Genomic DNA, 23976 nt, shown 5'->3' on the forward strand with positions numbered 1-23976 from the left:
GTGCACGCCTTTAATTCCAGCACACGGGAGGCAAAGAAAGCAGGCAAAGTCATCCAACAGAGATGATCCCATGGCCTGGGTCTCAACTCGAGATAACAGGATTAGACTCTGCCTGGAAATGTGGTAACTTGAAGGTGAGCTGGTGACTGTGGGCATGCTATAGGTTTAAATCCGTCCAGGAGGCCGGATAGGGGGCCCTTGTCTAGAGTCGCACCACTGCGACGCCCGGGGTAAGAGAGTCAGCAAAGGGAGAAGGCGCGGTCCCAGCGGCGGGAGCGGGAAACCGCGGCGCTGAGCACGCGCGGAGGAGCAATTCACAGCCCAGGTAGCAGGCAGCGCGCGGGACCCGCCCGGGCGGCAGGGAGTGCGCAGGCGCCAGGGCCGGGGGCGGAGTTTCCGTGAGTTCTTCGTCCCTCCCCCACGCAGGCAACGCCTCTTCCAATTGGACGGAGCCGCTACGACGGGCGTGGAGAGAGCCGTCGCGTCCGGTGACGTCTTCCGAGGACGTCGGGAGAGTCGGCGGCGTCGGCTGCCGTGTCGGAGGCGTCCGCTGGAAAATGGCGGAATACTTGGCCTCCATCTTCGGCACCGAGAAAGACAAGTGAGTAGGGGAGGCCTACCGGGGCTTGGGCCGGGGCGGTGGTGGGCCGGCGGGTGCCGGCCGAGGCAAGCGATGGCGGCGCCCAGGCGTGGCGGGCCGAGAGGCCCTGGCGGCCTCGCGCGTCTGGGCGCCGCTGCCTCGTGGGCCGGGGCGGCGGGACCTGGCGGGCTGCTCGGGCCGGGCCTCGGGCTTCATGAGGCTCCGCGCCGGTTTCCACTCGGGACTCTGCCCCACGCCGCGCTCCCACTGCCGCCCTGGCTTCTGCGGCGAGTTAACGCGTTCCTTGCAACTTTGGGCTTTGAGTGTCTTGTCGGAAGTGCGGCGGCACTGTCCTCGCAAGAACTCAGTCTCTGGAACTAATCGTTGGGAGCGGAATCGACCGAGTAAACCTGCCTGCCGAAGCGTTGGCGGGCTGGCTTTTCTTTTTAAGTTAAAGTTTGCGTGGGGGAAGAAGAAAAAACATCACAATAATTCCGCTAATATTTGTATGCCACCGTGGCGCATACCTATTTCCAGCGTGCTGGCTGAAGTTTAGACCGAAGGAAACGTCTTCAGACGCTTTGAAGGATAATTCTTATTTTCAAAACCTAAAGATTAAGTGTCTGGCGTAACCTGCCCGGCGTAGGTAGTCACCATCTTGGTGTTCCTGAATCTCATACGAGGTTTATACAGATATCTGTGCAGGGAAGCCTCTGTGTTTGTTAGTAGATAACGTTTTTGGTGCCACATCTCACTGTTGAAAATGTTCTCCTTTCCCGGCTGTCCAATCAGGCACCTTTATACAAGATAGTCTGCAGTGTGTGCAAAAGGGAATGTACCTAAAAGTCTCCTGCCCAAATCGGCAGTCACTGTAGAGGCATTTTATTAGGTGTCAGGTCCAGGCTAGAGTCAAGAGTATCAGGACGGAGAGATGACTCAGTGGTTCAGAGTGGGAATTGCTCTTTCAGAGGCCAGGAGTTTGGTTTCCCAAATTTGTTTCATGATGTCTCACAACCACCTGTAACTCCAGATCTGGGGAGCTTCATGGTCTGGCTACTACAGGCCCCTACATGTAGTAGGTGTACACATCCAGCCCCACATAGACTTCTTGGTCTTTTTGAGACACGGTTTCTTTTCCTAGGTCTGACAGTCCTGGAACTCACTCTATAGACCAGGCTGGCCTTGGACTCAGATCTGCCTGCTTTGGCCTCTACCTCCTGAGTGCTGGGATTAAAACCACCCAGCCACATATAATTAAAAATAAAACCTTTAAAGTACTTTAAAATAGACATTCAAAGCCAGGTGTGGTGGTGTGTGCCTTTAATTCCAGAGCACTCCAGAGGCAGAGGAAAGCAGATCTCTGAGTTTCAGGTCAGTGTGGTCTGTACAGCAAGTTACGGGCCGGCTGGAACTACATAGAGACCCTGTCTCGATACATAAATAACACAGGAAATAAGTACTGTGACGAGTGTGATTTCTAAATTCTGAGGTCACCGAGAAGATGGGTTGGAATGCAGTGAAATGTGTGCCAGTTCTGACACGAGAGAGGCGTCCTTTCAAAATGCCTGAAGGGCCATAGTAGTTCTGGCCCTGTGTTCATGTCTGTAGTGAGGGGGTATCATTCAGATTTTTTATTTTTAATCTAGGTTCTGTTATTTCAGCAGAAAGTCGTCTGTAATAGGGACTTGTGTGCCTGTTAGTTTTTGGGTTTTTTGTTTGGTTGGTTGGTTGGTTGGTTGGTTAGTTTTTCAAGACAGGGTTTCTCTGTGGCTTTGGAGCCTATCCTGGAACTAGCTCTTGTAGACCAGACTGGCCTCGAACTCACAAAGATCTGCCTTCCTCTGCCTCCCGAGTGCTGGGATTAAAGACGTGCGCCACCACTGCCCGGCTAATTTTTGTTTTTAAGAAGTAAAATGTGGGACTTTTCTAATTAAGTGTTTAGTTGTGATATATTTTTCTAGATTCAACTTGTCTAGTAGAGATCACCCTTGTACTCTCCCACACACTCCAAGTCAGGGCTTCTCTGTAGCCCTGGCTATCTTAGAACTCAATTTCTAGACCATACTGGCCTCAAACTCAGAGGTGGCCTGCCTCTGCCTCCCAGGTGTTGGTATTAAAGACCACTCCCCCGACCTTAAAAGGTCTTTATTTTCAGTTGATTTTCCTTTTTGTTTTTCAATGCTTTTTTTTTTTTTTTTATGTGAATTGGTGTTTTACCTATGTGTAGTCTGTGTGAGGGTGCCAGTTCCCTTGGAACTGGAGTTGCAGACAGTTGTGAGCTGCCGTGTGGGTGCTAGGAATTGAACCCAGTCCTCTGGAAGAACAGCCTATACTCTTAGCTGCTGAGACATCTTTCCAGCCCCTCAGTTGATTTTTCTAAAAAGATACTGTCTAATCAGGTTAGGTTGTGTAAGGAGGTCCCTCACAGTCGTCCTCTGGTAAACTCAGACTCTGTATTGTTGCTGTCTGGTTATAACAGGAGGATAACTGGTCTTTGTGGTCCCAAATTTCACTGAAGTTGAGACCTTCAGGGTGAGGACCTAAGCATGTGGCTCTTGTAAAAGTCTCTATGGGGCAGCATTCCGAATAGGGAAGCTGCATCAAGTGAAAGTTCACATCACAGACTTGAACCCAGCCCTTGGTGGCTTTGGTTGGTTGTGCTTCCATGGAGTATCTAAGCAGTGCTAAAGAGACTTTGTGCAGACATGTGCTCTCCAAATAGCATGTTTGCAATGAGGTCTCCAAAGAAATTGCCTCCCCAAACATGAATTTGGAGAAAACCTGGATTTTGTTTTCTGTTTTCTTTAGATGACAGCACTTAATTAAGCCTGTGAATAAGAATACATATCCATTCTTGAAACAGTCCCTAATCGATATTGTCCTTATTCTGTAGATGACATCCAGGACCAGAGAGTGGGGCGATCTTCAAAAAAAAAAAAAAAAAAAAAAAAAAAAAGATATTAAAAGTAGAGGGGCTTAGAGTAATGGAGCAGGTTAGCATTCTGTAGGGAGATGATTACAGCCTCTAACGTACTACCTGTAAGAGGAAGCAGCCAGCCAGCTGCCAGACTTCCGTGATTGGAAGAAAAGTAGCTGGGAAATAAGATCCTGTTAATGGTATTTTCACCATTTCTTCCCCAAAATAATCAGTTCTTATTCTTATTCCCTTACAGAGTCAACTGTTCATTTTATTTCAAAATCGGAGCATGTCGTCATGGAGACAGATGTTCTCGGTTGCACAATAAACCGACCTTTAGCCAGGTTTGTGTGTTGTTCGGCTTTTTTTTTCCCCCACATAAATTATCAAAAGTTCTTGTGCTTTCAATGTTGATTAATGTTTCCACACACTTAGTAAGTCCTTTTTCCCTCCAGTTTTCTTTCGTATTTGTAACAGAGGGTGATGGACCCACCACACCTCAGTAGGAAGTCCTGTTCTTACGTTTAGAGGAGCTCCTTAAAGGGTTCACTGCCCTGCTCTCCCTTCAGATGATGTAGTAGTGATGAGCCACTGGGCGAGTGTGAGGCATGGGTGTTTGTCTGCGGACCCAGCCTGCTCTAGATCCTCAGAAAGGTCCACACTTTGACACAGTTTCTGCAGGCATCATGATCTTAGAATTGTAATGATAAAGATGAGTATAAATTGCCCCAAGCAGGTCTGGTTGGCTCACTGAGAGGTGCTTGTCATCTAAGACTTAGGTCTGTCTAGGTTAGCCTAGTCCCACATTTGATTTGGTGGGGCAGGGAGTTGCAGGGAAGGCAATCTGGTCTCAGCAGAGACTGGCTAATGAATTAAGAGGGCAGAGATTGGAAGGTCTTGCTGCATCTGTGTGATTGGGCTGTGGAGTTCATTCTCCAGCCCAGGTCTACTTGCAGCAGCCCTCTAAGCCTTGGATGTGTCTTTTCTTGAGCACACATTTTTCTTTCACATACTTTGCCCTTCTTACATAACTGTTTTGGGGGGTTTTGTTGTTGTTGTGGGAGTTTAAGAAATAGACCAGTTAATACTAGGAGATAGAAGAAATGGATCTTGGCTTAGAACATAAGTCCCCAGGAAAACCACAGCATTATATGTTTTTAGAGGGGAGGGTTCAATAGTTTAACTCCCCAGTTATCACTATGGTTAGTATAGAAGGCACTAATGACCCTCAAAGTGACCCTTTTTTGTGAATTTTTATACTATCAAAAGTACCTCCTTTAAACTGTGTTATGAGTGTGGTATTTGACTAGTAACAAACTCTTCCCACCTGACCAATGGTTATTGGCTGCTAAATGTGCATGCCTTTATTATGTTTATGAAGCATGTGAAGTGGTAGGCAGAGAGACTGTTCTCAGCCCTCTGGGCCTTTACTGTCCCACAGTTGCCTGAGCACTGTCCTAGAACAAAGCAGGGAGGATGGAGCCCCATACAGTGTAATGAGCTCAGCATTACAGTAATCACCTCCTTTGGGTTTGGTTGACAAGTCAGAGGTCACTGTAGCTTGTCTTTGCATTGCTTTCCTACAGGGGACAGCCTTTGTATGCCTCAGTAGTGGGGAGACCTGCAGGGACCAGGGTGGTAGAGAATTGTTTTAGCTCAGTGGCTCAGGGTGTGTGGTCTGGTGTTCAGCCTTCCTCCCAGGTGGGTTCCAGCAGCAAACGTGTCCCAAACACTATTCCTCGCCCTACACCCTTTGAGCACAGGCAGAAGAACTGCTTTCTTTCTAGCACATTGTTGAGAGGCTGTGCTCTAGTCACACAGTCTCTTGGCTAGCATAATTGTAGTGTGATTCAGGGTGGGTTTCTTTGTAAGCTCGTAGTCATGTGGACTTGAGATTGATGTACTATATTAGCTTACTAACTTAAACATGGTTTGTTTTTTCAGACAACTTGATTTTAAGAAGAACGGTACAGTGTAAGGTTTCAAGTCTGCCTGATCCAGTTTAAAGCACAAGGGCTAAAAGGATTTTTTCCTTAAAAGAAGGATCGCAAAAGAGCAAATGTTTTAACTATTGTATTATGTAAACAGAGACCCACCAAGAAAGTGTAAATAAGAGTCAGGTATCCAAGACAACTGGCGTGGCTGTTTTGCTAAGAGACCAGAGCCTGAGTACTGCATACAGTTGAAGTATGCTTTTGTTTAAGAGAGATTCTGTGTGGGGAATATGATTATTATGTGACTTTTCAATATGTTCGTGTGTGCTGGCTTGAAGTACAAGAAAGTGTTAGTGTACTCTTATCTTGTATTAGAGCACTTTATCATTGGTAACGGGGACCACTCAAAACAACAGATACAGTTCCTTCTTGGTTGCTGGCTGACGACCCAAGTCACTGCTCAAACTCTGTTTTCATAATATGATGGTTTTGGTGTTCTTGGCACAAGACACAAGTGTCTGACTTGTGAGAAAAACAGCAAACAAACGTTAACCGTTTGCAAACAAACTGTCTCTTTGCAATTGTCTGATATATGCACAGCAGCCAGTAGAATTCCCCTTTTTATTTTTTTTTCCCCGCAGACCATCTTGATTCAAAACATCTATCGTAATCCCCAAAACAGTGCACAGACGGCTGACGGCTCACACTGTAAGTCCCACAGTTGGAGAAATTTTTTTTAAAAACAATGGTGTTCAAGAGCCCACTCTTAATTGAGACATAACGCTGGCTCTGAGCTGCTGACATAGAGCTGTTGCAAACAGGACACGGTGCTGGAACCGCAAGGCGCACAGCCAGAACTTGACAGGGGCCGCGCTCAGGAGGCGCTTCTAGGGAAAGTCACTGGCCGGCCTCTCCTGTCGACTAACATTTGTCACGAGAGTGTCCGCCCACAGGAAGCGGGTTTTAACCCGGGTAGCCGATTGCGGCTTTACAGTGACTGAACCCTGGCCTTCCTTAAGTTCTTTCTGTAAAGTTAAAATGTAGGAATATTAAGGTAAGTTGCCCAGTAAGTGTGGGTTTTATTTCATCATCATAATTTTTCCTCCAGGAAGTGGAGATTTCATGACATGAGATTATTGTATTTTTCTGGTACAGCGCTTGGTTCGTCGCAGGTGCGAGCACTTTTCCTCTTAGTCTCTGTCAGCTAAGAGCCGGTGCTATCCTTGCTTGGCTGGCACTTGGCAGTGGAGAGTTCGCTGTGGGCAGAAGTGCGATATTAGCATCTCATGAGATCTCCCAGCACTGCAGTGTTAGTGTAGTTCAAGACAGCCACCAACTAAGGGGACACCTCTGCTCTAGAGAAATAACCTGCTCTCTTTTCAGCGCCGACTCAACTGAAGCGATCATCACAGGCAACCGGTTAAGTGTGTACATTTAATTTCCATAATATAAAGTTGTTGCGTTTTGTATTTCAGACCATTGCCCTCTTGAACATTTACCGTAACCCTCAAAACTCTTCCCAGTCTGCTGACGGTTTGCGCTGTAAGTTCATACAAGTTCCTTCCCTGGTCCCCTGGGCTTGCGTGTCAGAGCTCAGTGTCCACTTCACCCGGTCTGCTGTGCTAGTGTCAACAACTGCCTTCCTAGAAGTGACAGGAGCTATTGTCCCCACTGACCTTCTGGAGAGCTGACCTCCTGTTCCTTAGAGGATGACAGGACTGGCAAGGGCACCCTTGAAGTAGTTGGGACTTGCTGCTCTTTGCTCCCTCCGCATTTGGACCGTCACCCTGGGATGCACTGGGATTGAGTTCGAGGTCTGCTCTTCCCTGTGAAGAGCAGTGGCATCTGAATGGCTCTCACTTTCTGGAACTTGAGTGCAAATTGCTTAGAAATGTTCAGATTTTTATCTCTTTTAATAGCCTCGTTTCCATAAACTCTGCACGTCAGAGGTCATGTTCTTACATGAGGGCCTTGTTCTGAGTGTTTCCCAGGTGAGGGTCTGCAGCTCACACTGACCCAAATATTCCCGCTGCACCCCCCGCAGGCGTGCTGACCAGATGAGCACTCCCTGAAAAGATGCTCAGGGTCCAACCACGCACTTTGTATAGGTAGCACCTCCAGCCTCAGGAGGTAGTGTGCTACATTTGGTAATGAAGGGTACTTCATGGGGCAACAGCTTAAACTGGTACCAGTCAACATTGCAGATTTGTGTGCTGCGAATTACTGTATTAAGTTATAACTGTTCTCCAGTGGAACACTGGGATGCAGTCGTATCCAAACCCAAGGTAGACTCCCCTTGGATGGCCACAGCTAAATCCAGCACACCTGACTGCAAGCTCCATCTGTTGGTTGGCTTACCCCTGGGTAATAAATGGTCCCAGGCCATCACCTGCTGGAACTGGCCAGGCTGGGAGGCCTCTGGTGCACGTGTCTGTGAGTCGGGCTTTTCGTGTTTTCCCTGCTAAGGTGCTGGGTGTTTGTGATGGCCAACCCTGACCTGACAATAGAGCACTCTCTACATTGAGACAGCATTCACCTGGCAATCCTTGGTTTAAATACGTGGTCTCATTTTATTTTAGAAGGAAGGTCTGCATAGGAGGAGGGAGGTGTTTATGTGTGGCTTTATTAAGTAACATTTGTTCTCATCCCTGCCCTGGGGTATAGCAAATGGAAACCGTGGTTGGTAACAGTGATTGTTCTTTGCCTGCTGGTTCAATTGGGGACTCTGCTTAATGACAGGATGTTTTGTTTTCTGTCTCTATTTGCAATGTACAGTATGTCTGGGGTATATTGTAAACTGAATTTTCAGCTCTTATTAAATCTTCCAGTCCTGGAGTCCAGGTTGTGGAAAGTAAATGAAACTAACGCTTCATTTTAGAGCAGATTACCATCTTGACATTTGTAGAAAAATATGTTTCAGGTACACAGATTAAAGTTGAATATAAATCTCAGTTTTAAGAATAGTATTTCTTTAAGAAAAGTAATTTTCTAAGTTGTAGTATTTAAAATATATGGAGCCCGCTGCTGTTCTGTGTGATCAGTTGTCTTGGTGTGCTAGTCTTGGGCTTTTGGGGTCGTTGCGACTGATGGGAAATGAAACAGAGTAAAGTAGTCGTCAGTTTTAAACCATCACCAAATTGGGGGTGTTTTCCTTTCCGGATTTCCTGATCCAGAACACCTTGATATTAGCTGCTGTCATCTGCCTATGGAGCAGGCTTCTCGGCCATTTGCTGTTGCCTGTGACCTGTTCCTTTTCAGGCAGGACAGGGCATCCCTGAAGGCTTGGTCAGGTACCATATATGGGGTAGGCTCCTATCACATTTCAATAAAATTTGGGTTTTCAGGCCAAATCATTTCCTCGAAATTCAAAATAACTAAAACAACCCCAGATGGGTTAGAAAGAGAGCTGAAGTTGTCAGAACCAGAGCCTAGGCTAGGCCTTAGTTTCAGACACCAGAGCCAGGTGCCCTCGGTGTGGTGCCAGAAGAGGCAAGTTACCTGTAAGCTCGTCCAGGAATATGGCTCACAGAAGGTGTTTATTGATGACCCAAGCTGGACATCTCAGCCCCCAAATCCTGCCAGACCCTTTCCACCTCCTCGCTCAAGTGTTTGGAACATGACTTTATTGACATCCAATTCTGTGAGGTTGAGGGAATGATGGTTGGGTTAGACCGACTGGGCACAAGTGCTCGTGACCAGCCATGACTTCACTTACTGCATGGCTTATGGAGGGTAAACTTGGCGCAGAGGTGGGGAACACCTTCAACAAGGTCTGTGTATAGAGAGACATCCAAAATGCTGAAAGCTGGTGGCTTGGGTTTCAGTCACATCAGAAAGAAGTGTGTGGTATTCAGTGGTTGCAGTGTGTAAAGGCACATGAGCTCTTGCTCACTCACCTGGTTTCAGCTGTCATTTTCACCTAATAAAGGGGAAATCAGTGTGTTTATCTGGCCTCCAGTCTTAAGGAAAGCATTTTTATTTTAAAAGGTCTGAATCCAAGAGTCACCTTTTTCCTTGGACTTTGTGTGACCCTTTGGCACCTACTAAAGCTGGCTGTGGTTTTGGTAGCCAGGACTGAGGCTATGGTGGGCATTTTAAGATCTCAACAACTCCATATCACAAGCAGTTCGGTGCTCCTGTAGCATGCAGCTCTCTGGCCTGGCGTCCTCTAGACAGTCACTGTAGCAGTTGAGCTTGAGGACAGCAAGGCCACAGGGCTCTCACCAGCTGGCTGTCTTTTACTGCAGGTGCTGTGAGCGACGTGGAGATGCAGGAGCACTATGATGAGTTCTTCGAGGTAAGCACTTGGGCACAGGTGGGAGGGCAGCCACGAGAGACGGGGCTGTGCACAGTGCTCCTCAACCCATGTCCCCCTCAGGAAGTCTTCACCGAGATGGAAGAAAAGTATGGAGAGGTTGAGGAGATGAATGTCTGTGACAACCTAGGAGACCACCTGGTGGGGAACGTGTATGTCAAGGTACAGACCAGTGGGTGATGTCTAGAGTTGAAGCTGCTTGGGCTGGCATGGCTTAGTCTGTGTACTTTGTGTCTTTTTCTGAACTGACTCCCTATGGGAACAATCTGATATTTGCTCTTTATGGGTTGGGTTTGAAAAGGTAGGCAGCACTTGGTGCAATCTTAGGCTGTCATGGGGGCTATCATGAGGAGGATTGGCAAAGTTTTACTGCATCAGCCCATGAGTGTTTTGCTCAGTGAGTGTGTAACAATAGTGGGGTAGAGAATTAAACATTAGCAACACAGGAGTAGAGTGGCAAAGCCCTTTTTTTGCTTTTCAGTTTCGACGTGAGGAGGATGCAGAGAAAGCTGTGATCGACTTGAATAACCGCTGGTTTAATGGGCAGCCAATCCATGCAGAGCTGTCTCCAGTGACCGACTTCAGGGAAGCCTGCTGCCGCCAGTATGAAATGGGGTAAGCATAAGTACAACTCTGGTGAGTGGAGCTTAGTCAGCGTGGGCACAGCCTAACATGTCTGGATCTGACCCACAGAGAGTGCACAAGAGGAGGCTTTTGCAACTTCATGCATCTGAAGCCGATCTCAAGAGAGCTACGACGGGAGCTGTATGGACGCCGGCGCAAGAAGTGAGTCCTCTGGGTGCATGGTGAAGTGGGAGGCTCCCCATTGCCAAAGAAAAACCAGGCCTGGGACTGGTGCAAATACAAAATGGTTGGGAGAAGCTCGCCCCCTGCTGTATAGGGGAGGCACTTGTGTTCCAGAGCTGCACGTGTCTGCAGGGATTTCTGATGGTGCAGGTTGTCTGGTTTTGCATATATTGGTCCATCTTGCTGTATTGCTGACAGGTGGGCACTGTACTCTTGTTCCTGGCCCTGTGTCACAAAGAAGGGGTCAGGATGAGTCAAGGTCACTGATTCTAGATAGTTCTCTCCCTCTCCTGTTACACATAGTTCAGGAAGTAGAAATTGAGATTGCTTTGATTGTCAGCAAGAAGCGACTCTTTTTCTCTAAAAATCAACCTAATGGACTCTGCCTAGCCATTCCTAAGGAGTGGGTCAGGTTGGAGAAGGAAGGGTTGTGTGTGCACAGCAAGTCAGTGTGGGTGTCTTCTGGGTGTGCTTCCAGGCATCACTGCGCAGCTTGCGTCTGTTCTGTGTCTCTTTCCCACAGCATTTCAGTTGGTTTTCTAAGTTACAGGATACTGAACATAGCACACACATTTAGTTTGGGGATGCATCCTTCCTAAATATAGTATCTAATTGGGGTGTGTCCCACACTTGAGGCTTGGAAGCTACTGGCTTCATCTCTCAGTTCATCACTTTGCAGGTAGGGCTGTCAGTGCTATGCTTTGATGCCATTTTCTTGTCCTTGATCCAGGCATAGATCCAGGTCCAGATCCCGAGAACGGCGGTCTCGATCCAGAGACCGTGGGCGCGGTGGCGGCGGAGGAGGTGGAGGTGGTGGAGGACGAGAGCGTGACAGAAGGCGGTCAAGAGATCGTGAGAGATCTGGGCGATTCTGAGCCGAGCTGTTTTTACCGTGTGTCTGCTAGACAGTGTTGTAGTTGGTTGAGAAGCCAGTTCATAATGGGATTTTTTTTTTAAAAAAAAACAACAAAAAAAACAAAGATGGGTTTCTGAATAAAATTTGTAGTGATTATACAGTATTGGTATGACTTCTTGTAAAGTCTCTGTCTGCAATTTTTAAAAAAAAATATTTATTTATTATGTATACAATATTCTTTCTACAGGCCAGAAGAGGGCACCAGACCTCATTACAGGTGGTTGTGAGCCACCATGTGGTTGCCGGGAATTGAACTCAGGACCTTTGGAAGAGCAGGCAATGCTCTTAACCACTGAGCCATCTCTCCAGCCTCCTGCAATTTCTTTTTAAATGATTTATTTAAATTTATTTTTGTGTGAAATTGTGAACTGTCATTTGGGTGCTGGGAGTTGAACCCCAGTCCAAGAAGAGCAGCCAGTGCTTTCAGTTGCTGAGCCATCTCTCCAGCCCCTGCAGTTTCTTTTCTAAAAGTACTAGTCCCATGTCCTTGAGGGAGGTTCATATCACTGGTTATAAACAAGTCTGAGAGCATAGAATCACAGCAGGCAAAGGTAGCTTCTTTGTTGGGAAAGCTGCTCTGGTGTCCTCATGACCAGGAGTTGTTCTTCAAGCTTTAAATATAATTGGCAGAATACAGACCATGGGCCCACACCACCTGTGGTGGGTGTACATACTATGGCACACGTGGAGGTTCAAGGACAACTTTCAGGAGTTGGTTCCACCTTTCTGAAGCAGAGTCTTTTCTGGCCCGCCTTGCTGAATCGGGGTCTCCTTGTTTCTCTGCACTCCAGGCTGGATGGTCTGCAAGCTTCCTGCCATGAGTCCCAAGGCTAGATCTGCGCCACACGCTGCATCTGGCCTTTAATCCCGGCACTCAAGAGGCAGAGGCAGGCGGATCTTTGTGAGTTCAAGGCCAGCCTGGTCTACAAGAGCTAGTTCCAGGACAGGCTCCAAAGCTACAGAGAAACCCTGTCTCCAAAACAAAAAAAAAGCTGCTTGATTAAAAAGGGGGGGGGGGGGCTTGAGAGATGGCTCAGAGGTTAAGAGCATTGTCCTGAGTTCAATTCCCAGCAACCACATGGTGGCTCACAACCATCTGTAATGGGATCTGGTGCCCTCTTCTGGCCTGCAGCATACACACAGAATGTTGTGTACATAATAAATAAATAAATATTTTTTTTTTAAAAAAGGATCAATGGATTCACTGAGATACAAATGAATAAACCAGGTGAGGCACAGGTAATTCCAGTTACCCAGAGGTAGTTAGGCTTCATGAGATCTCAAAAAAAAAATAATAATCCACAAAATATAGCCAAGCAAAGGGCTAAGTTTGAAGCCAGCCTGGTCTACATAGTGAGATCCAGAACAGCCAGGACTACACAGAGAAACCCTGTCTAAAACAAAAACCACAAACAAAATACACAATCAGTGATCCCTGAGGGGAGGGAGAAACACCCTTACCCGGTAAGGGCCAATGATTAATGCAAAAAGAATGATGTGGTTAAAATGTCATTTGGTGACACTTGTCGATAAAAATTGGTTCAATGTAGATATTAGAGTGCGAGAGACCAAAGCATCCCCATGGTTACTAAGTCTCCCCAGCAAGTTACCCCAGCCATGCTCTCAGAGTTATTACCAGGGCTGGAGATGAAGCCCAGGAGACAGCATGCTGGCTAAGGGTTCATGAGGCCTGTGGCACCGCATAAACTGTCATCCTAGAACTCCGGAGAAGGTGGAGACAGAACCCGAAGTTCAAAGTCACCATTGGCTACATAGCAATGGTGTATTTGAGGTCAGTCTGGACTACATGAAATCTTGTCACAAACAAAACGAAAAGTTAGCATCAGCAAGAAGACAATATAATCCCTGACCAAAGTGGGGACATAAACTCAATATTCCTTTCATGGCCTTCAGTCAAAAGTGTGTCATTCCCTGGGTCTGGCCAAGAGGAGGAAAGAACACACAAATTCAAATCAATGGATATGCTGCAAAAATGCCGTCCTGGGCCCTTCAGAAATGCCCCTGTTCAAATACAGGGTAACCTTGGAACCGCTCCAGATAAAAAGGAGGGCACAAACCCAGGGACTTGGCAGAGGACAATCTTGGGGCCACTGGCAAACTCTGAGTAATGGCAAGCAGCTGGAGTACAGTTCGTGACTTTAGGTTCCTGGCTGTTTTGGGTGGGGTGTTGTTTTAGAGACAGGATTGTCTGTGTGGCCCTGGCTGTCCTGGAACTAGCTCTGTAGACCCAGCTGGCCTCGAACTCACAGAGATCCACCTGCCTCTGCCTCCCAAGTGCTGGGATTAAAGGTGGCACCACCATCGAGCAGCAAGTTTCTGTTTTTGACAGGTGCATTGTGGGTATAGGAAGCAGTCCTGTTTTTAGGAAGTCATCAAGTATTGAAGGGAAAAGGTGATTGTGCTGGCTAGTTTATTTTTTTTCAATGTGACACAATCTAGAGTCATCTGAGAAGAAGAATCCCCAAATGAGAAAACGCCTCCATCAAACTGGCCTTTACGTAGGCCTGTGGGGGATTTTCTTGATTAATGGCAGATGTGGGAAGGGCTAGCCTATTGTGAGTGATGCTACCCCTGGGCAGGTGGTCCTCGGTGCTATGAGAAAGCAGGCTGAACACATCAGTGAGCATCACTCCCCTCTGCATCCATCCTGCATCTAGGTTTCTGCCTTGACTTCCTGCCCTGACTTCCATCAGAGACGAAGTATAATCTGTAAACCGTATACACCCCCTCTTCCACAAGTTGCTTTGATCATGGTGATTTCACAGCAACAGGGACAACTACTGTCCACAGCAACTAGGACAGTGTCTCGCCTGCCTACAGCTTGCTTCAACAGCTCAGATGGCACAAGTGTGTGTGTGTGCATGCGTGTGTGTATGAGTGTGTGAGTGTGAGAGAATGTGAGTGACTGTGGGAGTGTGTGAGAGATAGAATGTGTGTGTATAAAGGAGAGAGGGGGTGGGGTGCGGGGCACAATGGGAAAGTCCACATGAAAGGCTCTTAGAACTTCTTTACTTTTCCCTACTCCTTCCCACCCCTGGCAGTCTGAAATTAGGTCACGACTGTCAATTTTAAACAAAACGAGATACTACACAAACTATCAAAAAGTTGATTTAAAACTTAAACACGTTTTTGTCCCCCACTTGCATGGGAAAGAAATGCAAACACGCACACACACACACACACACACACACACACACACACACACACACACACACACACGTGCGGGGGCTGTTGGAAACTGGGGGAGGGACTTCTGGCCTCTTTCACTCTGTTTGAGTAGGCAGCCAGCCAGAGGCAAGCAGTCCTGGCTGCTTGAGTCTTGTCCACTGTAATTTCAATGCATGTCTACATCATCCCAGGGCTGTTCTCCATCCAAATTCTCATCTTCTTGTAAGGACACCTATCATCGTGGATTTAAGCCACTAGCATGGATGTAATCAAATCACATCCCCTAAGACCTGGATTGATTCTTTGATCTCTCTCTCTTCTCTCTCTCTCTCTCTCTCTCTCTCTCTCTCTCTCTCTCTCTCTCTCTCTCCCTCTCTCCCTCTCTCTCTCTCTCCCCCTCTTGTTTTTCTTTTGAGACGGTTTCTCTGTGTAGCTTTGGAGCCTGTCCCAGAACTCTGTAGTCTCGAACTCATGGATCCCCCTGCCTCTTCCTCCCAAATGCTGGGATTAAAGGTATGCGCCACCACCGCCCGGTTTGTTTTCCTTCCTTTCTTTCTTAATTTATTTTTACATGTATACAGGTGCTTTGTCTGCATGTATGAGACCAGAAGAGGGCATCAGATCATGAGCTGCCGTGTGGGTGCCGGCAATGAATCCAGTGCTCTTAACCGCTGAGCCATCTCTCCAACTCCAAGACCTGAATTTCTAAATATGGGCCAACACTCAGGAACTCAGGAGATGGGTTCCTGGAAATTCCTGTTAGTGTCCTTGCCTTTAGTATGATGGAATAAGTTATACCGGGAGCCAAACAAACAAAAAAACCTCAGCATACTTAACCCCCCTAACAAAAAGCCCACTCTCCCATGCTGATCGCCAGATCTCTAGCCACAGGCTCCACCCCTCCCCTCCCCTCCAGCCTCCTTTCCCTCTGGCACCCAGTTCTCAGACTCACTTTGCTCTTGCCCCAGGCACTCGCAGTTTCCAGCCCAGAAGACAAGATGTGGTTCCTTTGATCAAATGATATCTTCAGATGTGCTTGGTGGCCCAGATCATCAATTCCAACTCTAGGGAGGCAGAAAGAACGGAAGTTGGAGCTTGTCAGCCACCGTGTCTCAAGAAGCAAAAGACAGGGGTGGAGAGATGGTTCAAGAGTTAAGGTTTCGATTCCCAGCACGAACATGGTGGCTCCCAGCAATCTGTAACTTCAGGTGCAGGGGATATGACATCCTCTTCTGGTTCCTGTGAGCACTGCCCACACAAGATGCACAGAAGCGCCCAAGCACACACACACACACACACAAATTTAAATGTATATTATTCTTTTTCCAAGACAGGGTTTCTCTGTGCAGCCTTGGTTATCCTAAAACTAGCTCTGTAGACCAGGCTGGTTTCCAACCCACAGAGATCGCCTGCTGAGTACTAGGATTAAAGGCGTGCGTCACCACAGCCAGGCAAAATAAATGTTTTTTTGAAAAGCAAAATAAATAAAAATAAATAGAAACAAACAAATAAAACTGAGATCACCTACTTAGCCAGAGGAGACTCGTCAAAATCAGCCTATTTATTTTAAGATTCTTTTTTTAAAATTGATTTTTATTAAGTTATACATTTTTCTCTGCTCCCCTTCCTTCCTCTCCCCTCCGCTTCAACCATCTCCCATGGTCCCCATGCTCCCAATTTACTCAGGAGATGTCTTTTTCTACTTCTCATGTAGATTAGATCCATGTATGTCTCTCTTAGGGTCCTCATTGTTATCTAGGTTTTCGGGGATTGTGAATTGTAGGCTGGTTTTCTTTGCTTTATGTCTAAAAGCCACTTGTGAGTGTGTGTTTGCTTTTTAATTTTCCCTCACAAGGAGTCTATATAGCCCAGATTGACTTCGATCTCAAATTCGAGATCCTCCTCCTTCGAAGCCATCCCAAATGCGGGGATTCCAGGCATACCCCATCATGTCCATTTTAACCTCCTATGGATGGACATCAATATTGGGGCGCCCTTCCCGTGGCATCACGACCCCAGGCCTCTCAGGCCGCTTGCTTAGTGAGCCTCAGGCAGAGCAGCGATGTGTGACCTGACCATGCCAAGCCAGGAAACCTCACGTTTCTCCGAGGCACATCCTCGGGCGAAACGGGTCCTGGAAAAGGAGGTTATCTGACACTCGGCCAAACTGTGCCGCAGGGTGCAAACCTTTGGGCACAGAACAGGAGCCCGCTCTGGTGCTGGGCGACAAACGTGTGTCAGACGGCTGAGCTTTCCGAACTTTCGAGCGCACCTCCCTGACTTCTCAAAGAACAGAAAGACGCCCGAGTGTGGAGGTGGGGCGTCCAGCCGGCCCCTTGCGGAGACAGAGTGGGGGTGGGGAGGAGAAGGGGTGTGTGGGGGTGGGGTAGGTGGGCGGCCGCTCTGCGGCCCGGGATTGGTGGGTACCGGCCCTCCGCCCCCGTCGCCGAGCCAATCGCGTGCGCCTACTCTGAGCCGCGGGGTCGGTGCTAGACTGGCCACCCCCCGGATCCCCAACTGAGCATTGAACCCGTTCTTGCGCGCTTTCCAGCCTAACCTAGCCGGAGCTTTCCGGCATTTGAGTCCAGGTAAGTTCTGGACGCGTTGAGTCCCGCGCAGCGAGGTTCTCGCTGCGGTTCAGTGCCCCGCGGACGCTCCCCACCCCTGCGCGAGGACTTGGCATCAGTTGCACCTGGAAGCTCAGAGCTGTGCCAGCTTGCGAGTCGGGTGCTCCGGGTCGCTAAAGTCTGTGTGACTCCACCGGGAGCACTCTGCCGTCCCCGTTACCCCGCCGAGACCTGCGTCCCTTGCCCCCTTCCCACAAGCATCGACCTCCTCTCAACCCCAAGCTGAGTACCCACGTGTGGACCCCACAGCCACGCGTCTCGGAGCGTGGAGCCAGGTTCTAGGGTGCTCTGGTACCGGTCATCGATTTTTCCTGTTTTGGTTGGAGACTGGTGTTTCGCAAATTGTTCTTATGGGGCCCTGGTGCCGGGTGGGGTAAATATTGAAGTAGTGGCGCGCGTGGGGTGGCTACTGCGCGGGAGAGCAGATTCTGTGCCTGGTGCCTGGTGCGGAGCCTGGCGCTGGGTGCGCGAGACCAGGAGTGTGCGGCAGCGGGGGTGATGGGCGGCGGGAGGGTAGACCAGGGCTATGTAACTTGCAACTTGGCAAGGGTTTCTCACGTCACTGCCTTTCACTATCTCCAATCGCCTTTTCCGCACGTCAAGTAGCCAGATGGTGTGTGGGGGAATTCGAAGTCCCTCGGTAAGCTCCGCTGGAAGAGTAGCCTCTTGGTGAGGGCGGGGAGGATGCCCTGAGGAGTGCTCTCCAAGGCGAGTTCTGGTTTGGGTCGCCGGTGACTTCCTGTTCCACTAAGATACCCTGAAGGATGGCATCGGGTGACCAGTGCCTGAATGGCTTTCTGGGGAGTTCTACAACCAGTGGCGCCCAGCAGGAGGGCGCTCTGGAGAGGAGTCTTGCAGAACCACTTGCCTAGGCTAATACCTGGCTTCACGCCTGGAAGCTGTGTTCTCAGCGGCTCCCAGGTGGCAGGTTTGATTCAAGTTAGTTTTCCACCAAGGGGACTGTTGAGATGGGACAGGGCCGAGTGGAGCTCCTGACCTCAGCTGGGAGTGCTTGGCCCTGCCTCTCTGTTCCTTTTTACAGTCTATGCAGCCAGGTTAAGATTGAACCCCAGATTCTTGCTGGCCTCAGGCATGATGTTCAGTGCCCCACGGGCACGGTTACATTGGTTTTAGAGTGTTAGACCTCCGCCCACCTCTCTGCTGGAGGTGGAGTCTTTGGCTTGCTGTCTAGTCTTGGGGCCCACAACACACCTGTGAGTACCCAGTATCAGCTTCTGTCTCGTGTTTTACACAGGAAGTTTATTCCTCTCCCCCCCTCCCACCCACCTTCAAGACAGAATTTCACCCAGCTAGCCTGGAACCCAGGCTGTCCTTGAACTTCTAATCTCCTGCTTCCACCTCTGGCGATTACTGGTTTGTGCCCTGTGTCTGGCCTTGTTCTTCTTTGGTGTAAATTGTGGGTTAATGTACATAAAACATATTGTCTTTTCTCCAGGTCCATAGAAGGTGAGTCCCCAGGGGCATCCTTCTGCATAGTCCTATGCACCTCTCACAAACTCCAAATCAGGCTTAGATTACTTAGAACACCAGAATGGTGTCCAGGTTAGCCAAACAGATGCTGAGGGATGAGGAGAGATGCTCCGTGGTTAAGAACTCTTGCTGCTCTTGCGGAAGACCCTGGTGGCTCACAATGGGGATCTGGCTCGCTCATCTGGCCTCTAAGAGCACCAGGCTTGCACATGGTCCACATACATACATTCAGGCAAACATCCACACATATTAGTAAATCAAAAAAAAAATTTTGAGACAGGATTTCTCTGGGTAACAGCCCTGGCTGTTCTGGAACTCACTCTGCAGACCAGGCTGGCCTCAAGCTCAGAGAGATCCTCCTGCCTCTGCCTCCCAAGTGCTGGGATTAAAAGTGTGCGCCATCACACTCAGCTTTAAAAAAAACTTTTTTTAAAGCAGCTGTGATGCTCCATTCTTTCTGGAAATAATAAGAAAACGTGTCCTTATTATTTATTTTTTATTTTATTTTATTTTGGACAAGGAGCTAAAATCCAGACCTGGCACTTGCCAGCCACCCTGTCCTCTCCCACCAAGCTACACCCGCCCTCTGAATGAATAATTTCAACCCGCAGTGCAGTCTGAGGTGCAGAAACGGTCGCTATGGAGGCGGTATCTAATCACTTTATCCACAGTATGGCGCAACGCCTGTCACTGTCTGCGCAAGGTTTTGGCTAGTGTTGAATGTTACCTTGACGCAGTTTAGAGTCACCTGATCTGGGGCCTCAACAGAGGGACTGTTGCCTAGGTCAGTTTGGCTTGGGGTCGTTTAGTCCTCGATGTGGGAGGAGCCAGTCCCGTGGGCTGCTCTATTCTCTGGACAGGGAGTTCTGAGCTGTGTAAGACCCAAGAAGGCGAGGTGAGAGCCGGCAACACGGCTGCATTTGTCTCTCCTGGCTCGTGACTGTCTATAATGTGACTAGCTGCAGAAGTTCTGCCCTGGCTGCCCTGAAATGATGACCGTAACCAGGAACTGTAACTGAAATAAACCCTGGCTACAGGATGAAAATAGGACCAGACTCGTGTGTTTTCATCATCTCAAAAGCCCTGTGCGTTAAACAGTTACTCTCTTTCTGCACACCCCTGCCTTTGATGTCCTGTACGCTCTGCTCCTATTGATTTGCCTGTTCTGGGTCCCTCACTTGCGTCAAATCATAGGACATTTGATCATTCTGTGCATTTCTAGAAATGAAATTTGTTTTGTGATTGACTTCTTTCCTTTAACATCATGTCTTCAGAGTTCATCCATTCTTATTTTTAAAAAACAGATTTACTTACTTGTGTCTATGTATGGGTGTGCGTTGGACATCTTGCTTGTTACGTGTGCTTAGATCTGAACTCCAGTCTTGATGACTTCAAAGCAAGCATTCTTAACTGCTGAACCATCTCTGTACCCCCAGTCTATTCCTTTTTGTGGCTGGATAGTTAGTATCCATTGCATGGACGGAACACATTTTTGTGCATCCATTCATCCATGACCTTGGGTGATGTTCACCTTCTGGATCTCAAGGCTGTCATGAGAACGAGCATACTAAATATCTATTTCCATTTTTCTTTAATCTCTGCCTTGAGGTTGAGTTGCCGGATCATATGGGAGTTCTCTGTTTAACTTCCTGAACAGGAGCCTAACTATTTCCACAGCAGCTGGAGCCTATGCCTTTTCTCCCATCTTTGCTGGGTTTGTTTGAGTGGAGTATCATTCTCACAGGGGACGTGTGAGCCAACTTCCAAACCAACAGATCTCTGCTCCCTCTACAGATCCCAGCATGCCTTTGGGGACATCCCAGTGTGAAGCTGGCTCTGCAGGGTGCCCTCAGCACCCCGAGATGCACTCAGGGAAAGGACACCTAGAGAAGGGTTCTTCGGGGGACAGTGAGCGCCTATGGATCTCACCTGATACCCCGAGCCGATGTACCTGGCAGCTGGGCAAGCCCATGGCAGACTCCCCTCATTACCACACAGCACCGTAAGTCTTGGCTTTGATCCCAAGATGGCAGGCCTATTTCCTTGAGGGGTGGAGCAAGGGAATGGGGGCCATACAGCTACCAGGTTCAGAGTGGGGACCCCTGCTCTGCGATCCACGTGGGGGCCGGCCCATGGGGCTAGAAGCAATGTAGACCAGGTTCAGAGAGGCCAAGGTTTTTTGTACTATACAGCGCAGATGTACTGAGTTGTACTGAGTGTTTGGTTCTGGTGGGTTTCTTTTATGGTTGGGCAGAGATTGTCAGTGGCACTGATAGATATCTGCCATGATTTTATTTGAAAGAACTCAAATCAGAAACCATTCCACACACAGTTACTCAGTAGCTTGCTCAGGAACGGTCACTGTGTCGTGCCCTGTTCTAATCCCCAGGATGGAGCCATATGGGTTCCTGCCCTGTTGTAAAAGCCTTTAGGATTATCTTCATTCCCTTAGTCTAATGTCTTCAAATTAAAACAAGTGGGTGAAAGGATTTGCGTTTTAAATCTTAGAGTCCTGTTCCCTGTGTGTGGCCACCAACATTTATGGTTATTGGTTCAAAAGTCTGAACAAGCATGGGCAGGTGTGGGAGACAGCACTTTCAAGGCGCCAAAGGAGGGGGCGGGGGAGTATACAAACTAGAAGCTGTGCCCATTGAATGGGCTCCAGCGCTGGGAGGTCAGAAGACAAGTGGGGGCCTGGCCAGAGGAGTCCTTGCTGGGACAAGAGAGCAGGAGGTAGAGCCGGTGGCTGCAGAACTGACTGCTGAGGGTGTCTGAAGGCCTGGGAACTGCTTGTTCAAAGACATATGTGGCATGCATCAGCCCTAAAGGGCAGGTTTGTCCTCAGCTGCCTAGCCCTGCCTTTGTCAGAAGTCACTGGAGGACCAGGGAGGGAACCCGAGGGAAGGCTCACACACTAAACTGGTTCAGGGAACCTGGTATGGCCCCAGATATCAGCAGAGAAAAAGATGGAAGATATTGAACAGGGCGAGACAAGCCAGCCAGTTCCAGAGGTTCCTGATGTGGGGACTTCAGAGGGAGGGACAGGTGGGCAGGCAGCCCTGATGGTGAATTGGGGTTTCTGAGGTCCTGTGGGGCTGCCCTCGTGTGCTGGCAAGGCACAGGCAGCTGGGACGGGCAACAAGATCTGAGCCATCACCTGTACAAACAGCTGATAAGTTTCTGAGTGAGCACACCTGAGGTCCCAGCCCGTATCCTGGTGCTACCCCTGCCTGGCCTCCCTGGGGCTGAGGGTCAGGAGCTCTTTAACTTGTCCCAGCCTATCTCTACTTTTCTAAACCCAACCATAGACAGCCTTGGAAAGGAGCATGACCAGCTCGTCTGCAGAGCAAGACTGCCTCTGTGGAACCAACACCTCGCTGGAGTTTAGCCTGCTGCTGCCTGTTGGCACCCGGGCAGCTGCTTTTCCTCCCTCCCTGGAACTCCAGATTGCTTACTCCTCCCCTGAATGGGGGCCAAAGGTGTCTGAGATTTCTATTTAGTCAGTTTGGCTCCAGTATGAGAAGCCTGGGGTGGGGAGGCAGGAACCTGGCAGCCTTAAAGTCTGGGTGTGGGGCACAGGGTGGCTGAGTACAGCTAGGGGGAGGCAGAGAGTGCGTGGACATGCAGCCATTCCTGAGCCCGTGGAGGGAAAGCCGCAGAGGAACTGTTCTGGAAACTGCTTTGGTCACTTTGTACTGCCATGGAAATGCTGGGGACAGCCTTGCAGACAGGCTTGACCTATCACTGGCCCATAGCCCTGGCCCCAAGGGCAAACATGAGCAGCCCCAGCCTTGGCCCTTTTGTTTCTTTCTTTCTTTTCTTTTCTTTTTTAAAGATTTATTTATTTATTATGTACACAGTGTTCAGCTTTCATGCCTGCAGGCCTGCAGGCCAGAAGAGAGCACCAGATCTCATTATAGGTGGTTGTGAGCCACCATGTGGTTGCTGGGAATTGAACTCAGGACCTCTAATGCTCTTAACCTCTGAGCCATCTTTCTAGCCCTTCTTTTCTTTTTTGAGACAGGGTTTCTCTGTGTATCTCTGGCTGTCCTGGAACTCACTCTGAAGACCAGGCTGGTCTCGAACTCAGAGTTCCTCCTGCCTCTGCCTCTGCCTCTGGAGTGCTGGGATTAAAGGCATGTGCCACCACTACCCAACTGGGCCTTTTGTTTCTGTATACCACTTCTGCCTTGCTGGCCCTGTAACACCAGGCTTCCGGGGACTCTAATGGTATGTGCCACTGGCAGGTGGCAGGATATCTGGATGTCAGCAGTGAGGACCCACTCCTGAGAGGGAGGCACCTCAGTTGTTCAGGCAACTGAACGGAAAGAAGGAGCTCCTCTGTCAGCTGCGGTTGACGAACCAGAGGGCTAGGATACCCAGAGAAGACTTTTTAGGCAGAGGCTGGGTCTCTTGTCTCAAAGTCAGGCTTTGTTTGTTGGTTACATAGCCTAGCTTGTTCTGGGCCTTGAGCTCACAGTAATCCTCCAGCCTCAGCCTCCCATGTACTAACTCGGATTACAGGTGCCTGGCTGTTTTTAGTTTGAGACTTTGGAGTCCACTGGTATCATGAACCCATGACCCTGTCGGCTGGAGGGTCCCATGTGGGTTTTGTCCCATTTGACCTAGTGTAAAATATGATCCAATCTGGGAGAGATGGCCGGTGCCTTTGCAGTAGAGCCATTTGAAGCATAATCTAATGAATTTTAAAGAACGCTAACCCAATTAGCTGTTGAGGAGGCTGGACTGAAAATGGAGAGGATGAGAAATTCTGCCACAGAGAAACGAGGGGCCAACCATGGCTATATCTGTCTAAATAATGATTGGGAAAACCTCCACCTGACAGGGCAGCAGACCTGGCACGGAGGGAGTACTCCCTCCCCAGGAAGAGAGTGGGGAGGCAAGGGCTGCTGTGCAGGGGCAGAGGACTTGGGAGTTTTCTAGAAGCCCTATAAGGCAGGAGAGAGACAAGACAGGAAACATATGTGGTCAGTTAGTGTATCAGCTGTTCAGTGATACTCTGGGGTCCTATAATGTTTGAGACCCATAGGAGGAAGTAAGGGTTATACTTTGAAGACTGGGGTAAAGTTTATGCAGTGTAAGTTGAGCCTAAGGATGAGTAACAGACCCAGCTGGGACAGAGATCTTCTTCAGTAGTAAAAAAAAAAAAAAGATATTAAACAGAGAGGTGTGTGTGTCT

At 48.8% G+C, this 23976-nt stretch overlaps 2 protein-coding genes across 5 annotated transcripts in view; both read left to right on the forward strand.

Moving 5' to 3' along the window:
- The first annotated feature begins 504 nt into the window (after positions 1-504).
- U2af1 (U2 small nuclear RNA auxiliary factor 1) lies at positions 505-11572 on the forward strand. 3 transcript variants are annotated; one of them, XM_005360294.2, is made up of 8 exons: positions 505-601; positions 3754-3841; positions 6907-6973; positions 9679-9728; positions 9810-9908; positions 10228-10361; positions 10440-10532; positions 11284-11572. In XM_005360294.2, the coding sequence occupies exons 1-8, from the start codon at positions 558-560 to the stop codon at positions 11426-11428; spliced, it is 720 nt and encodes a 239-aa protein (XP_005360351.1). In that variant the 5' UTR covers positions 505-557; the 3' UTR covers positions 11429-11572. The 3 variants fall into 3 exon arrangements, with proteins under 3 accessions (XP_005360351.1, XP_005360352.1, XP_026641555.1); XM_005360295.2 differs by lacking the exon at positions 6907-6973 and adding an exon at positions 6073-6139 and having other exon boundaries at positions 512-601; XM_026785754.1 differs by lacking the exons at positions 505-601; positions 6907-6973 and having other exon boundaries at positions 3767-3841.
- A 5574-nt stretch (positions 11573-17146) lies between these two features.
- Cbs (cystathionine-beta-synthase) overlaps positions 17147-23976 on the forward strand; it is a 20422-nt gene continuing 13592 nt past the window's right edge. For both annotated transcript variants that reach the window (XM_013351238.2, XM_005360297.2), the window contains exons 1-2: positions 17147-17246; positions 20571-20778. In XM_013351238.2, the coding sequence (XP_013206692.1) occupies positions 20579-20778 (200 nt within the window). In that variant the 5' untranslated portion in view covers positions 17147-17246; positions 20571-20578. The remainder of the gene's footprint in view (positions 17247-20570; positions 20779-23976) is intronic.

Source organism: Microtus ochrogaster, linkage group LG2, assembly GCF_000317375.1.
Source record: "Microtus ochrogaster isolate Prairie Vole_2 linkage group LG2, MicOch1.0, whole genome shotgun sequence".
NCBI lineage: Eukaryota > Metazoa > Chordata > Mammalia > Rodentia > Cricetidae > Microtus > Microtus ochrogaster.

Coding starts and splice junctions, on each gene's coding strand:
- U2af1 (XM_005360294.2), top strand. CDS start 558: ATGGCGGAATACTTGGCCTCCATCTTCGGCACCGAGAAAGACAA. Junction 9,729..9,809: donor ACTATGATGAGTTCTTCGAG/GTAAGCACTTGG, acceptor TGTCCCCCTCAG/GAAGTCTTCACCGAGATGGA. Junction 10,533..11,283: donor TATGGACGCCGGCGCAAGAA/GTGAGTCCTCTG, acceptor TCCTTGATCCAG/GCATAGATCCAGGTCCAGAT.